The sequence below is a fragment of the Centruroides sculpturatus genome, unplaced genomic scaffold (genome assembly GCF_000671375.1).
Source record: "Centruroides sculpturatus isolate CEXI.00-Female unplaced genomic scaffold, Cexi_2.0 scaffold222, whole genome shotgun sequence".
Lineage (NCBI taxonomy): Eukaryota > Metazoa > Arthropoda > Arachnida > Scorpiones > Buthidae > Centruroides > Centruroides sculpturatus.
In genome coordinates this window covers 528,782-547,467 of record NW_019384483.1, presented here as the reverse complement: position 1 = coordinate 547,467, position 18,686 = coordinate 528,782, and the positions used below count along the sequence as shown (strand labels likewise).

Here is an 18,686-nt window from a genome sequence, read left to right as displayed (position 1 = left end):
AACCATTGAGAAATGTTACATGTGTTTAACAAGGTTCGGAAAACTTTGAAAATGTTAACGACGGGTTCGGCCGAACCTGTGTGAACCCGCTGAATATCACCACTGCTGCATATGGCTATGCATTCCTTTGTGATGTTGCAATTTCACTTTTGAGGAGTGTAACCAGGAGGAGGAGGAGGAGGGCCAGGGGATTATAAAGACTGTAGTAACTTTTATATTACATCATACATTTAAACTAATTTTACAAAAAATTTATTTTAGTTCAAATACAACACTTCTGCAAATATTAAAAGAATTTTCAATACTAAACTGCATTGAAATATAATTTTTTTAAGAGATGAATTTATCTTTGACCCTTAATGCCTGTTGGAAAAAGTTATGCCAGAAATTGTTATTACAGAAAAATTCAACTTCAATAGAAGCTATTACATGATTTACATAATCACATAATAGCTTCTGGACAAAGTATTGCTGGAACTTGAGAATAAGTGTAAAGACATGTTGGAAAATATCTACAGCTGGGACTAAAGTTACAAGCTCACATTCAACACTAATAAAACAAACTGTATTATCTTCAACAAACCATGCAAGCACAACCTACTATAAAGATAAATGGCCAGACAATCAGTCAAAAAGACTAGTGTCTACAACAATTTCCAAGTATTTGATATTCTTTCGTGGGTCATCACAGAATACACACACAACCAGTCATACCAATCTCATCTTCAATACTTTTTCCAAGGTTGATAGGAACAACTAGGGCCTCAGTGTGGAAGCTATGATCATCATCTATGAGAAAAATCTTTATGAAGATTATCACATACCTATTGAGCAGCCCATCCCCAGCTACCCACAGTGTATGTCTAAGAAGAAGACTAATTTTTTTCCCAAAGAAAGGCTTTGCTTCTCATTATTAAAGCTTACTGCACTACTCCCAAAATGCCCTCCTCGTCATGGCCAGGATAACTTCCATGCACATCCATACACATCCAAGGAAACTACATGGCTTAGTACTGGTCCCTCACTAAGACTGATTTTAATAACTGGACAGACAATAAAATACAGCATTATATTACTAACTGTGGCCTTCCAGAAGGCTGCCTGGACTTTGTAAACCAAATCAAAGACTCTAGATTGGACAGAACCCTTTCAAAGAATGAATTCCAACAGCACCCAAGTAACAAACAATTATGAAGTAAACATCAACTTTGATAAAACCTTGCACAATTGTACTAACTGGTATGTATATACTGATGGCTCAAAGAGTGAACATGAGACAGGTCTGTTCTTATGGAGGATGACAATACCAGTCTCAAGACACACCTTAAGTTGGCGCTCACTGTATCATCATTCAGATCGAGCTATGGACCATTCGCAAGGCAATCTAACACACAGACAATCACTATACATATTATAAGGGTAACATTCACATCTTTACGGACAGTAAAGTGGCCCTTAATATTCTAAATTACCAAAAGAACCCACCTGTTCTAGCTGCTGAAGTGATAAAGGCTGCTCAAAACCTGGAAAAAAACTGTAACCTACAGATTAGTTGGATCCTAGCTCACAAGGGCCATGAAGGTAATGACTTGGCCAACAAGTTGGCCAAGTCAGCCTGCACATTATCTTCAAAACTCACCTACAAGAAGTTATCTGCAATCTCTCTGAAACATCAACTACAACACATAGTGAATGATATGTGGCAGAAGGAGTGGAACTGTGCTGATATAGGAAGGCTATGTCACAATATCATACCTTCCATTGAAAATCTTAAAAAAGCTAAATACTTCAGCCCAGATGCAGAGGCAACCCAGTGCCTTACAAGACACAGGAACTTTGCATCCTACCTGCACTGTTTTGGTAAGCAAATCGATAGCATCTGCGATTGTGATGGATGGAGTGAAGAGAATGCATTACATTTTCTCATCAGCTGCAACAAATACAACCACCAATGTGCAGAACTCTTAAAAGAATGTCTCCAAACAGAACTCAACTTGTCCCCAATCCTGCTGACATTCTCAATAACAAAAAGCTATGGACAAAAATAAAGAATTTCATATGCAACACAAAAAAAACTCAGGCCCAAGAATTCCATCAGCCAGCAAGATGGGTGACACGACAATGACAATTCACATCTGGACCAACAATGGATTGGCTAATATCAATTAAGGTAAGCCAGCTACTCTCCCAATTTGGTTCAACCCGCGAATTGACTGTACATAACTTGCATATGTACTGACATATGCAAATCAGATCCACTGGTCTTATATTTAACTACGTTCTTCAATAATTATCTGTTATAAGCGTGGATTCAACAATATTGTTTTTAATAATACAGTGGTGCCTCGTATAACGTACTTAATCCATTCCAGGTGCACGTCCGTTAAGTGAAAAGTCCGTTATACGAAACGCATTTTTTCATAGAAATACATGTTAAAACATATAATTTGTTCCGCAGCATAAAATAACCGTACTGTACCATAAAAAAAATGAAAATGGAGCAATCACCAATTATGCCGGGTAGTCAGATGTTGTGAGGAGGAGGTGGAGGAACACTTTCTTCACACATTCATACAGATACATACTTTTTACACATTGCAGCAGTTCTCTTTTTATTGTTTTTTAATCGGAGTCAGATTCAGGAGAGGCTACCGGAGCTTGCAGGGTCATCTCCTCTTGTTCCATCCTTTGTTTTTTGGCAGCTGGCTTCTTGAAAAACATGTCCAAGGTGGTCTGTTTCTCTCTCTTCTTCAACACCTGTCGGAAATGACGGGCAAGGGTGTCATTGTAGAGATCATTGATCCTGTTGGCCTCAGCTCTGTTTGGATAATGAGTGTTGGTAAACTCCTGAACCTCTCCCCATTTGACAAGGAAGTTTTTGTCAACTTTTACTCCTTCTGATGATTTCTTGCTTTGTTTCAATTGAAATCACCTTTCTGTTTTTTAGAAGCCATGATTTGCACAACACTTGAATAAATGTAAATACCCTGCACTGAGGTGATGTACTGTACATAATAAACAAGGAAGCAAGTCGAATCACAACGGGAGCTCTGTATTTCAGATATACTAATAATATATTCTAATAATACTGTACTAATACTGTATATTATAAAACTAGCATATTGTCATTGGCAACAGCAAGAGTGGAAACATCATTCTCACTTGTTCGCAGAAAGTCCGTTGTTCGCCTCACATAACGGCCAAACAGAAAGTCCGTTATTCGAGGCACCACTGTAATTTTTTGTAATGTTTTATCTCATGCCAACCCCATCTACAGCACTAACCATGTAAATATGTGACTTAGCCATATCAATAATTAATATTCATGTTTTGTTCTATATCTAACTTTATATAATACTACTCCACTCCTATAATGAGTGTTGGTATTTGTATAAATTATTTATATAAAGTGGTCACAAATCACATACTTTGTAAATGTTAAATCAATATGTCCGGTACTTCCTTTGCTGTACATACTCGCCTAAACCTGTAAACTTGTCATGTTTGTTTTTATACAGTATCACTGCACATATTTTGTCTTCTAATTGTATTTTTACTTGTTCAACAAATGAAATGCAGATGCACAGTGATCTCACACTTCCCTTCGATCTTTCCCTCTCTACTATCACTTCCTCTTCTAATTTCTTAGAGGTAGTCTGTGCACAGACAACCTCTCTACTCTTTTAATGTAATGTAATGCACTTCTCCCAACAAGAGCCTTCAAGTCATCACTGCCAAGCCACCAGTTAACAAACTCATTGAGCTGCACCAAAAGATCTGGACAATAAAGTGGGAGAAAGATATTACAAGTGGAGAAATCATCCAGACACAGGTCCTAAAAAGGAATATCCCTTTCTTCCAAAGCCATTATCCTAGTGAAGATTCCTAACATCATCTTTAATACCAGTGAGAAAACCCACATCTACACCAATGGCTTGAAAGTGAATGGCAATTTAGGTTGTTCTTTTGTTGTCTACCAGGATGACACTGAGTCATTCCACAGGCAGTCCATTTGGGGAACACTGCTCTGTCTTTCAGGCAGAATCAGTCACAATAAAATCTACCATTCAATACTGCATTGAGAATTGCCATTGCACCCATATCAGAATCATCACAAATAGCAAATCTGCTATCTCACTCCTGAAAAAGAAAACACTACAGCTCTTTGCTTCTGAGATTCACAATCTTGTTTGCAATTTGGATAACACATTTTACATCAGCTGCACTTATACCTATCAAGGGATGACTGGCAACAAATGCACTTGCAAAGGCTACTGCCTCTGACAGCACCCTCCCAACTAACAACAGTAACACAAGTAACATTGTTACTCACGTTACTGTAGGTAGTTCAGTGCTGAAAAGACTCCTGTGGGAGGATCTTATGCAAGATTGGGATCACTGCATGCATAATATCACTTACCGCATCAGTTCCTGCCCAATGTACACAAGGCCACTACCTATAATTAGTTCACACCAAACCATCATCATTTAATTCATTACCAACCATGAATAGTTTGCTAGTTATCTGTACAGATTTACATCCAACTTGTGCATTACTTGTGGTGTTGAGGACAGAACCATCCATTCATTGTCCAATGCTGGAAAACGAATGACTGCAATTGAAGCTAATTGTACAAAGCAAAGGTAGACAGTTGCAAAGACTTCATAAATGATAAAGAGACTTAATTCCACCTCCAGCACTTGGTTTCTAGATACCTAAAGCTGACAAGGATCTCAACCTTCATTTGACCCAATAGGAACTGATGTAGTGTATGGAATAATAACCATCTCTATACATTGCGTATGTTCCTGGCAGACCCTTGCATCAGTTACTACTTACTGCAACTTCAGCAGATATTTCTAAACATATAGCTGTTTCATATTTTCACTTGTATTATATTGTGGTTCTATCTATGTCTTTGCAAATCTGTAGTATTCTCGTACACACTTAAAGGCATTAATAGAATCACCATGCCTATCTGTTGTACCACATCTATTTTATGCTAATGCATCTTGCCTTTCTTATCGTATTTAATGCTTTTGGGTCTTAATGTAATATTGCACTTTTTTCTACTTACTACACTAGATATGTTGTCAGGTTTAAATTATCTAATACTGCACACTTTGTGCACAAATCAAATTACCATGCTATTCTTTTACTGCTCATCACCATACCAATAGGCTTTGTATGCAAACTTCTGATATAGTTTACTATAATTTAATTTGTACCATTGTTTTTTCTGCCTAGTTGTGCCTAGCAGTACTAGGCATGTACTGTACATTATTTTTTGTACCTAAATAAAGAAAAAGAAGAGGGATTTGTTGACCTAAATGAGGCAGATATCACTGAATTAATTAATTACAACCAAGATGTTGATAAAACTAAATTAACAGAGTTAGCACGTTGTTCTAATTCTAGTAATGATAAGGAAAACTCATTCCAAATTTTTAATGAATCAGAGCAACATTTGGATTTAAAAATTTAAATAACAGGTTTTGAAATAGCCAAAATGCTAAAACATATTTTATGAAAAATTATCTTTCAACAGAGCATTCTATGGAATTTTAAGAAAATTGAATGATTGTCTATCCCCATATTTTCCAAGGTAAAAATGATCTGGGAAAAAAGTGTGTTTAAATAATGAGAATAATAAAAATGAAACTATGGACTCTTCCAGTGATGAATCTGTACAGTCAATATTAACCAGATCATTATTTTGTGAATATTGGCTGTTCAGTCATATCAAATGTCATTGGAACTTAATTTGTTGAAACTTTTGATAGTGAATAAATATTAAATAATGAAGTATTTTTATTTTGTTTTAATTATAAGGAGGAAATAGTCACAAAGATAAAAGTTGAATAAAAAATATATATTTTTTAATAAACCTCTACATCTTTTATAAATATTAGCTTCACTGTGTATACCAGTATATAAACAATAGATAAGTACATACATTCTGCATTTCTAAACAAAAACTCGAGTATGTCAAATATTAAATTTACCTTAAGCATTATAAGAGACTGTTTATAGCAGTGTATGAGTATTAATTGCAATTTTTTCATTGTGTTATAGAAATTGCATTATACAGGAGTTCACTGTACTGAATACATGTTAATTTCATTAATGTAGTTACATAGGAAGTCATGTAAGGAGAATCAGATGGAATTTTTTATTGACATTAAATTAAAAAATGATTTTCAAATGTCATATAACACAAAATCACTTTTACTCCTTGGAATTTAAGGTTGCAAAATATGCAGTCCTAAATGTATTTATTTGAAACCAAAAATGGTTTTAGATTAATTAAATAGTGCTCTTTAATTTTGTCATCAAAATGTACAGTATACATTAATTCTGCTCATTAAAAATGTTACAACATAAGTGACTTTGAAAATCAATTAAGGTTAACAAAAACATCCCATCTGATTCTCCATGCATTACTTCCTATGTATCTACATTAATTTTATTAATGTCTTCAGTATTTTTGGAACGAAAAGGGTTCAAGGGACTTTTGTATGGTCAATACTGTTCTCAATGGCCTGACAAACCTGAAAATGGGTAGGAAATTCTCTCTCTTCATAGTACACAACATAGGGGAAAGAGAAAAAAAAAATGAATGAGATACAAAGTGAATTGGTCACAGTCTATTCAGACCTTCCATAGTAACTTATAGTAGCCTGAATAGACTATGACCTATGCTATACAATATAGCACTCAAGCTAAATCTTTAAATCCAGCATATTTATCTTTATACTATGCTAACACTTTTGTCCATCTTTAATTTCTTCAGACTACTCATACAACATTTTATTGATCAAACTCAAAAATTACAAGTGCTAGAAAATATAATTGTAAGCTGAATTTAAAGGTTTATTTTGAGTGTTTTAACAGTGTGGAATACAAGAAGTAACTCATTAGTTTTCATCATAATTTGCAAAAACATTCTATTTATCTTGCTCTTTCTAAATTCTTGTTCCATTCTCTCAATTACTGAAGCTAAACTGGGAAAAATACATACAGTCGACCCCCCTATAAGATCATAGATACGTTCCATTTTTTAGGAATCTGATTTCTTACGAGTCCTTCCAATCACAGCCCGACACGTGTGAAGTTTACGGACTACGGCTGATTGAAAAATTTTCTTCCATAAAATTAATCGATTCTAGACTAATCCGACTCAACATTTCCAAAATACATATATATTTTTTGGAAATAATCCGTATAAACTACTCTATAAACAAAAAATTGTAGGATTACTTACCGAGTGTGCACTATTCGACATCGCCATTGCTAAAGCTTGTATTCATCGCGGAACAGCTCAGCAAATAGCAGCCGATTTCTAACAACTTATTTTTCTGCGAAAATGTCGTTGAACTCTGGAGACATCATTAATATAAATAATTTTAATCGCCGTTGAATAAGAAATGTTTCTTTCACAAGAAATGTATAAAATTACAGTACTGAATTAGACTTATGGTACGTAATTTACATACTGTACAGACGATAGTTAGCATAAAATCTCCATAGCATAGCGCCACGCTAGACGGCGGAAATTATATATTTAATTATAATAAAGTTACAATAAGTTAATATATAATTATATATACAGTACCTAATTTATATATAATTAATATATAATTATATGTACAGTACCTAATTTATATATAATTTATATAATACTGTCCAGACGATGGAAATCTCTCCTTAGCGTGGCGCTACGGACGGCAGGAAAGTAGTTTGGCTGCCCGATGACGTTTTACATAATTATAGGAGTTTATTTATTTTTTTTTTATGGATACCGTCACAATTTTTTCGCAGTTTTATAGGAATCGTAATTATAGGGGGGTCAACTGTATATAAATATAAAATTAGACTCACTTCAACCGAATTACGATTAACTCTTGAATATTGAACAGTTTATAGATTTATATATATAACATTTGATATATATATATATATAATGGATATATATATAAAACATATATATATATTGCAGTGTTATTTAACTAATTATAGACCTTTCCTTGGTACTTTGTAAGCAGTGTCAATTGAAAAAAAAAAAAAAAGATATCAAAAATGAGAATTTGTTGTATCTTCATTTCAGATTACATGATTTGTTAGTGTCAAGTGGATCTAACTGATATGCAATCAGACCCTGATGATGATTACCGATTCATAAAAAACTATAAAGTTCACCATTTCACCAAATTCGTAATTCTTTGTCTCTTCAAGAACAAAATTGCCAAGGAAGTAGACTATCAGCTAATGAACATTTTTGTATGTCGAAATCTCCATTCACATTGAAAAGTAACAACAACTGGGAATATGTAAACAAAATAACACAAAACTTGACTGAAATATGGCCAGAAATAAAGTTTGAGCATGAAAACCCAAGGAGAAATTAAAAGATTTAACCAAGATGTTCATGACCTGCTGATGGCCTTAAGGTCTGATAACATGAAAACCTGATCAGAAAGACTACAGTTTATCCAAAGCAAGAAAAACCGAGTTCTGTGTTCAGGCATTGAGACAAGCCTTTATGAGGCTATGTCTAGAACTGCACAGAGGATTGGACTTGCAGATTATCTCTTCATTGAAGTCTTTCCAGAGTCAACTTTTTATTGTAGGCTACAGCTCTGTGATAGTATGTAAAAAAAGTCTTAAAAGCATCCTCTGGTGAAGAGCCAAATTAATTAAAAATATAATTTTCATATGTCTTTATTCCACTTTTGCATTATGTAAAATTTATAATGCCACAGATGTACTCTTCAATAAAAACTGAAGAATTGGAATAGCTCTTCAATGAAGAATAAAAAAAATGGTCAATAGAACGAAGAGTTCAACCAATAGGCTAAAAAAGTTGGAAAAATCAAGCCATATTTAAACAATTAATGTTCATTTTGTTACTTAGTTCTTTGTTTATTATGTTTTATGAGAAAATTGCTGTTTTTTTTAAAGTACTTATGCCTAATAAAAAACTAAATTGAAATTTTTTAAAATTTCATATGATTACTACTTAAATCTTACATATTTTCAAATAGATAATTATTCACATTTAATTTGATTTATTTTTATTTATTTCTTAATACTAAATAAATTCTTTATATTTCAGACATACTTGAAATTTATGAGAATGAAGAATTTTGCATAGTCTCTCTTGAAATGTAATGTATGGACGTAAATCAACATCAACTTCAAAATCTGTTGAGGCACTAATACAATCTTCTTTAGCATTTTCAACTTTTTTAACAGAAATATTATTCTTTTCTTGACCTGAATCCATCTTCATTTAGTTTTCTAAAGTAAATAAATAATCATTATTATAAAACTAAGCAATATACTTTAAAATTACCTAGTTCTTTAGCTTATGAACATTCATTTTGTATTTTATAATTTTCATTGCATAATGCTGTGATTTTCAATTGGTGTGCCATGAAAATTTTTCAGTTATTAAATAAATTATTTTCAAAAAAAACCAAAAGAACAGTAAGTGTAAATGTCAAAATTAAAATCTCTAAATTGATTATGAGTTTCTCATTGTTATAATAAATAAATATATACCTAATATAGTAAAAAATATATATATCCATAAGCATAATTATAAGTGCATAACACCAGGTTATTTCATTTAAAACAAAATTTTCTTTAAATCAAAAATGTATCTATAATTGTCCATATTTAGTTCAAATTATTTTAACTTAGAAATAGTGGAACAATAGGAAGGTTTCTAAAGAAAATTATCATGCCACTTTTAAATGCAAATTACAATAATGTTAACTGCTTTTCTTTTGTAAATGAAAATTATTGATTTAAATAACTATTGTACTAACCTGCTGTTATTTTAAGGAACAACAATACTGTTTTATTTAATTCACAAAACATATAGATAAAAAGAATTAGTTTAAGTGGCAAGTAATATGGCAATATAATGTTTACAAACACAATTTTAAACCATGTGATTTTTCCACAAAAATTTAATTATAGGTTCAAGTATGCTGTGAGATAAAAAAAGGTTGAAAAACACTGGCATAATGTAATAATAAAAATAAAATATGTACTAGTTATAAATATCATTTGAATATATCAGAAATGCTTTTTCTTAAACATTCATATGTATACAGATTAAATAACTCAAGTTTTTTAATAATTTGTATCAAATAAAAATTGAAATATCCACAAGTAATGACATGAAATATGTATAGTGTATCCTCAAAAGGCTCTGCCAGATTTATACTTCTGGTCCTAACAGATATAAATGTTTGATAGCTTAGATATATTAATAGAACTGAAAACTGAATTTTTATGTCATTTAAATAATTTAACATTTGAATTTTAAAGATAAAAATGTATATATTATACAGGTAACCCTTGATTAACATGATTTAATTAATCCCTCAATGTTACAGTGTATATCAAAATTGTGTTAATCAAATACAGAGGTAACTCAGTACTCAACCAACAATCACCATTCACTAGAACAAATTTACAGTTAATAACAAATATTTTTATTTTAATTTAATAAACAAAAATCGCAAATTCACCAACACCTTATTTTCCGAGAAAACACATCTATGTTAAGTGAAGACAGCTGTTAAAGCCACATTAATTAAAATTTCTGCTGCATATAAAAAAGGTATTACAACAATTAATTTTGCACATTAATCAAATCTTGTGTTAAGCAAGGGATACCTGTTTACAGTTTTACAGAATGTTGAATCTAATGATACAATCAGATTTGAAATCAAACAAAGCATTCAGAAGCTATACTTAAAACCTTATCTACAAAGTTCTATTAAACAACTGAAATGTTTTCAAACAATATTACTACAGTCTACTGGAATTAGACCGTTTTTCATATTTAATTCTTGGCATTCTATTTTCATGTTCTTTTATGTAACTGAAGAAGACTGTTAAAAACGGTTGAAAACAATTTTAAAGTATTAAATTAATTTGCTGAAATGTTTTCACTTTAGTATTTTATTTATTTTAAAAAAATATTTTAAGATAAACATTGGAAATTGTGTTTATCATAAGTTTCTCAAATGAGACTTGGCTGTTTTTAAACATTTATCATTTTCAATAAAGTATTGAATTTAAAAAATCCCTGAAACAGTGTTTATCCTACATAAACAATTTTAGCACAATAAAACTTATTTATTTTTTCATTCCCTAATAAAGGGATGAAATTATATCCAGGTACTCCAAGGAACTTGTTTTTTTTTTTTTTTAAATTACAGTGTATACAGATAAATATGAGAATCAAAAATAATTATGTAGAAATAAAATTTTCAGAGGGATTCTAAATAAATTTAATGTAGGAACTAAATATGTAGCAGTTAATTGTTAAGCAATGTCATTGTTTGACTTTAAAAATTTCCACTAGCAATTACAATATATTTCATTATATAAAAATTACAACAAAATAAATGTCATTTTTGTTTAATTTCTTACTTAATTAATTAGAATTTGGTTCAAAAGAATAAAAGTCCTAAGTCCAACATAACAAAGTCCAACTGTCAATTATACCAAAATTACAGCTGAATGATAAGAAAGTTTCTGTATATCTATTGTCTACTTGGACTTTGTTTATTAATAGGACTTATTATTCTGGTGTAGTGAAATTAAATTATATTCCTAAATTATTTGAAAGAGCAAGGAAACTATTATGTAATCAAATAAATATAATACTTAAAAAAATTATTTATTTTTAAACAAACTATATAGAAATTATAACACCGTAATTGATAAATTACCTAACTTCACTGCCTGTAACCGGTGTTCTTCTCCAATACGAAGGACTTTGCAAACGTTTTCGAACCTAATGTGGTTCTTCTTCAGGCACTACGGAATTCTCTATATGAATTTGAATTTCCAGTCTAGAATTAACTGTTATTTTGGAAAATCTTTCTGGAATGTTGTCACGTGTTACCGATGGCGTCATTGTAGAATTGCGCATTATCCGTATGTTGTTACTTTAGAGATTTATTGAGGAAGGCTTCCCATGCTGTTGATATCTTCATTTCTTGTTTGAAGTTAATGCAGTGCTTATTCCTGAGGGTGTTAAGGCAAATGTATAAGGCCTCTAGCCATCTGAGGTGTTGTGTGCTGAACGTGGTGTGAATAATTCTGGCTAGAGGGAATAGCGGCTCTATTTCTGGGTCGGATGAGTATACCGCTAAGGCGGTGTTGTTTCTATGATGTAGGATGTCCGCTTTGTGTTCCTTGATTCTAGTTATTAAGTTGCGTTTAGTGGACCCGATGTAAATTACTTCGCTGTTGTCTCTATGATCTGTGATGGGCACAGAGTATACTCCCGGAAGTCTGTTGCTGTCTGGAGAGTCTTTTCCATTTCTAAGCCAATCGAATATTGTGGCGCACCTCCTAAATGCCAAGCGGACATTCTTTTTCTTGGCTATCTGGTTGTATATGGCCTTAAGTGCCGGGTTGTACGTGATTGGTATGTACTTAACCAGGGAATCATTGGAACGAGAGGTGTTGTTGGATTGTTGTTTGAGTACATTGTTGTTTATCTTGCATACGATGTTGTGATAGCCATGTTGTTTAGCTATTTGCTCTATGCGTCACATTTCAGCTTTCAATTCTGAAATGCGACGCATAGAGCAAATAGCTAAACAACATGGCTATCACATTTCTTACATATTTCTTGTTAGATGTAATATCAATGTTTTAAAAAAGGTTTTTTTATACAATTGTTATAGAATGTTGTAAACCTGTTGAAGAGAAACCGTCAGATTCGAAACACAAAAAGAATGTACAGTACAAATGAAAATAAAGATATTTTGTTTTGACTTTTCACTAAGATCTCCTGTTTTCACTAATCAGAAACTACACCAGTATAATAAGTCCTATCAATAAACAAAGTCCAAATAGACAGTTTTACATTTCTGTGTATATATTAAGGACATAGAGGTAAAAAAAATGGATAAGAAAGTTTAATTGCAAAATAATTTTTTTTAATAAAAATACTAAAAATGATTTGTTTTAATAAAAAAATTATTTAAAAAAATACTTATACTTGTTTAAATGTTTATACTTTTTCCATTAAAGAATAAAAAAAACTAGAGAAACTTTTACAAGGTATCAGAAAATTAAAGATTGTGATACTAAATCATGAAATTTGCATCTCAGATATATCATCAATGTTAAACTTTAACTTCAAGTAAAAACCCATCTTACAATATTCCATTATTTGAATGAGCAAGGTAGGTAATTGATGATATAAAACTCAAATGATCACTAAACATTTCCACTCTATGTCACAGAATACAAGGTTGTACATACAACCTTGTACAGCAGAAAAAATGCTTATTAAACTAATGTTTCAGTCATATTTAATGACCTTCCTCAGGTTTGCATTAAAAAAAAATCAAACAATTTACAAAAGCTAACAGAAAATAGAATAAAAACATTGAAATGCTTAACAAGGTTTAAAATACAAAAAAATAAAAATGTTTTATGATTNATCAAACAATTTACAAAAGCTAACAGAAAATAGAATAAAAACATTGAAATGCTTAACAAGGTTTAAAATATAAAAAAAATAAAATATTTTATTACTTGTTACACTATAAAAACATGTGCAATACAAAAGACAATAGAAACTGGAAACAAACAACTTTTGTTTTTTAGTTTTATGCATATACCTTTGTAATGAAACAAATCATAAAACATTTTTATTTTTTTGTATTTTAAACCTTGTTAAGCATTTCAATGTTTTTATTCTATTTTCTGTTAGCTTTTGTAAATTGTTTGACTTTTTTTAACAGCAAATCTAAGGAAGGTCATTGAATATAACCAAAACATTAGTTTAATAAACATTTTTGTTTAGTGCAAGGTTGTACATAGTTGAATGATCTACTGAAGCAGTTATTTTATAAATTGAGGATACAACTTAGTTCATTAAACAATTGTTTAAGTCTATTTGCAGTAGCTTAATAGCTAGATTAAATAAATAAATTCTTTCAATTTCACTTCTTTTTCAAAAAATCAATTATATTTCTATTATTATTTTAATATTTTCACTTAACTTTATTTAATAATATATATTATATCATATATATGTTATGATATATCAATAAACAACCTACCTTCAAGAATTTTTAAATAGATTAGTTTGTCATTAATTACTGTTACTATCAAATGAAACTCAGAAGTGGAAAATAGCAATACCAAAAGAATAAGTTATTTTGAGTTGAACACACACCCCCTTTTTAAAAATATATAGCTCCCACTTATATTATTCTCAAGTACCTAAATACCTTCCTCATATAAACAAACAGTACACATTGTAAAATACTTGTTTTTACCAATTGTAATTTTTTTGCCAATCTGAAACCATGTCGCTTTTTGTTGCTTAAACACTATGAAGTGTAATTAACCGACCACTAGGCATTCTTTCATCCTTTTATTCATCAACTGAATAAAAAATAAAAGGATGAAAGAATGCCTAGTGATCAATTAATTACACTTCATAGTGTTTAAGCAACAATTGTAATTTTGGTTATTATGTAAAATTTACATAGTAAATTGAAAAGAACCAAGCTGGAAAAATATAATTTAAGATAAAATGCCCATTAAAATTATTTTACATATTTCTCATATTTACTTCAAAATTTATTTAAAAATAATTTTTTGTTTTATTTATACATGGAAGTGGACTGGCATATCATGAGATTCTAAAGGTCTGCTCAGAAATGCTTTACTAGTTCAACTGCTGAGAACAAACAGTCTAGTACATTTTGGAATGACCAGTTTGATGCAATAATGTTTTAGTGCAAAAAAACTCTCCCCATTAATTCACCATCTTCATTTGTCATTAATGTTACTCAATGTCAATGATATTGTAACAGTAATGTGTAAAAATAATGCGATTTTTTGGTTTACATAATTTTTTTAACTTAAAATCTATATACAAACTGATATTAGTTGTCATTAATTACTGCTGCTATCAAATGAAACTCAGAAATGGAAAATAGCAATACCAAAACAATAAGCTATTTTGGGACTTGAACACACACACCTCCTTCTATATATAATCTCAAAATATTGCCATTTAGAAGTATATTTGAGGCAGAGTCTGGGCAAAGCCTCTTCTACATGGCTTATAGAAATGAGTTCATTCTGAAAATTGATCAGTCAATGTAGATTAAATCTTGTCATTTTACATATGAGATGAGGAAATAAATGTAATAAAAATTGGGGTCCACGATTTCATTTTTGAGATACAGTAGGGTCAAAGTGACAATGTCCAAGACCATTAGCATAATTATTTTTATTCTTTCTTAGGTCAGTGGTGACATCACTGCCACAGTAGCAGCAAGTGATCATAGAGGGTTCCAAAACAACAATATTGACTTGCTAATGCTTTGTAAAATAATTTTTGTAAAACAAGACATAACCAAATAAAAAGTGTACTGCTTCTTTTGTTTGTTAGCACTTTGGCTCAATTCTTAGTTCATGTTTTGACAGAAAACAAACTATGTAAGCAAGAAAAATATTTTTTGCTACAAATAATAAGTATGTTGTTTATGCATTTTAAATTTCAATACCAGTTACAGAAGATATCAAATTATTAAAATTTAAGACTATTCATCATTCAATAAAAATAAATAATTTAAAGAATATTTAAAAATTATGTTGAAAACATTTCAAATAATAGTATCAATGTTACAATTTTATTTTAAAAAATTTAATTAAATTTATACATTAAATATTATGTACAATTTCCTCTTAAATAAGTGTTATTACTGTTGCAAATTCCTTCTTTCATCAGATTTTTAAAGACGAAAGGAAGGAAACTAGGTTAATAACATTAGATGTTTTTATTTGAAAAATTCATTTGAGAATTCTGCATTAATTTCTACAAGACTCATTCTTTCTTTTATTAGAAAAAATATTTTCAGAAATGTTGCTTTTTAATATTTCTGCTAATTAAATTTTTTGTAACCATTAGAATCAATATTCCAATTTTACTTTCAATTATTGATATGTTCATGAAATATTTTTATAAATATATAATAATAATCAAATTAATTAACAATATAAATTAACTTTAGTCAACTAAAAATACAGTAATACCCCGAACTTACGCGATAGGTGGGACCGAGCGATAACTGCGTAAGTCGAATTCGCATAAGTCGGGGTATAATTTCACAATTTGTGTAAAATCCAAGTCGGATATATGTAAGCTAATAAATGTTCTCGTTAATCTTATCTCGTCTTTTGATTCGTCCACGGTTACAAGAAATCACCACATAGAGTCTCTCGAGTCTCCGTAGATATAACAAACACAGAAATAAATAACACAAAATAAATTGTAGCTATGTGTCGATTCCGCACAACACGTCCGAACATGTAAGCTGAACAATAGTGTGGAGGGAGTGAGTAATCAAGAGTTGCATGGCGCTCAAACAAAAGACGAATCAACGAGATTTGAAAATCATGTAACTCCAAGTTCGCATAAGTCGAGGTATTACTGTAAAATATTATATAAAGATTAAAATTTCCTTTCCCTAAAAAGGAATATTACATCACCCATATAACAACAAATGTAGTTATTCAATGTTTCCTTTCTTATATACAATTTAAAAAATAGTTACTGATTATTAAAAATTATTTGGATTAATCAAAATAATTTTTACACAGAACAAATGTTTCAGATAAGATTTTGATAAAATAAATTAAAACATTAACAAAAACTAGGTTTAAATATAAACTTTGAAATACTAAAATATTAATAATTGGGCTGCAATTTAAAAAAAATAACAGATCTATAAATTCCCACTGCCATCCATCTTACTGTCTGTCTGTCATTCCTTAATCTCAAGAATGAAGTTAGATAGATGAAAATCAAGACCAGATATGTAAAGCTTTGAGGCAGAAGGCTCCGATTAACTATATACAATCTTCTGGTTTGCAGTGGAAGTCACATTATTTCAAATCAAAAATTTCCCCCCAAAGGAATTAGATGACCAGCAACTCTATTCCTAACAGGAAAAGTATGATGTATAGGGGCAAGCCACTATTAATTTGAGGTTGAGAGCATATATTTTAAATTAAATTAATTAAAAATATGATTAAAAATTTCAGGCCGACATTGTGATGATGTCACAATAAAATAATTGCCATTATTCTTCAAGTAAAATTTTAGAATAATAATATACAAGCGGTGTGAATTCCTTATAACTCCTGCAATTTTAGTCCAATTGAGATATTTTGGTTATATTCGTTTTATGTTCCGACAGAAAGTATAGGCTACTTATTTTGCAGGAATATTAGCTATAAAATAAATTTTTTTTATTGGTTTTGGACCAATGATCACACTTATGTTGCAGTGATCTTAGTGACCTCATGTAGTTCATGCTTGACCACAGAATTTACCTTACATTGCATTTAAATATTTTGGCAAATGGAGTATTTAATTAAACTTACTTTATTAAATTTAAAATTTAAAAAATGACAGCCACATTGTGTCACTTCTACAATTAAAAAAACTTATTATAGTGACCACGTGATGTCCTATTATCCAATCGGAAGTAATGATTTAATGAGCCTGTTATTTAAAATGTATTATTGTGCATTAACTATGCTTCAACAGGCAGTATATGCTACTTAATTTGTAGAAATGTTAGCTATTCTTCTTGAATTTCTTGAAATCTGTACTCTTCTCAATTCTTCAATCTATACTTTCTCATAGAAAGTTGTCTATCATACTTGGTGGGCAAATTTCTAATAATTTAACTAATAACAAAGTTTTTGTAAAACAAATAAATGGCTCACAACAAATACTGTAATAAATTCAAACATCTGAAAAACTAATTTTCATTGATACTTCTAGTATTTATTATGGTATTTATTATTTTATAAAATCTATCTTATAAACAAAGTGTTGACAAATTATATATATATATATATTCCATTTCAAATGTGATATATATATATATATATATATATATATATATATATATGTCGTATTATTTTGCAGTCGTAGTCGTAAGGTCGAGTGTAGGTTGAACAAGACAAAGAAAATTGGAGACCATAAAATAACACGTCCGTTCACTTTCGGGTCCTCACTCGAACTCCCCTTATTTTATTGGTGCTGTTAACCTCATTCCAAAAGGGACGAGATTAACAAAGTAAAATACAGAAAATATATACAAAATTTACAAAATTTTAAATATGTTAAATGCCCCCCTCCTGAAAAGGCGACATCATGGAGCCTCAGGGAGGTTGGGCTGGGTGTTATACAATTTATCGGCTTGAACTCTAAAGTTGGTTGGATTATAATACGGTATAATTTTATCTACATTTACAATATCGGTTAATTTATTTAATGATTGGACAGGTCTGTCTATTTCTACGTTACAAGGAGATACTATTTTTAATATGGTGAAAGGTCCATGATACTTTGGAGCAAGTTTTCCTTGGTCGGGATGGAAGAAGGTTTGTAGTAATATTTGATCTCCTACTTTGAAGTTTGGAGTTTGATGTTGACTATTATATTTATCTCTGTTTCTTTCGTGAGCTAATTCAGTTCTTTCGGTGGCAATCTTACGTGCTTCGCTGAGAGAGGGATAATTCAAGTTGTGAGGTGAATCGGGGATTTCTCCGTACATCAAAAACATTGGAGGGAATCCTGTTATAGTATGGGGTGTTTGGTTGT

At 30.6% G+C, this 18,686-nt stretch overlaps 1 protein-coding gene across 2 annotated transcripts in view; it reads right to left on the bottom strand.

Moving 5' to 3' along the window:
- LOC111621522 (voltage-gated hydrogen channel 1-like) overlaps positions 1-18,686 on the bottom strand; it is a 56,738-nt gene that overhangs the window by 12,842 nt on the left and 25,210 nt on the right. For both annotated transcript variants that reach the window (XM_023363679.1, XM_023363680.1), the window contains exon 2: positions 9,123-9,301. In XM_023363679.1, coding sequence (XP_023219447.1) covers positions 9,123-9,293 — 171 coding nt within the window. In that variant the 5' untranslated portion in view covers positions 9,294-9,301. The remainder of the gene's footprint in view (positions 1-9,122; positions 9,302-18,686) is intronic.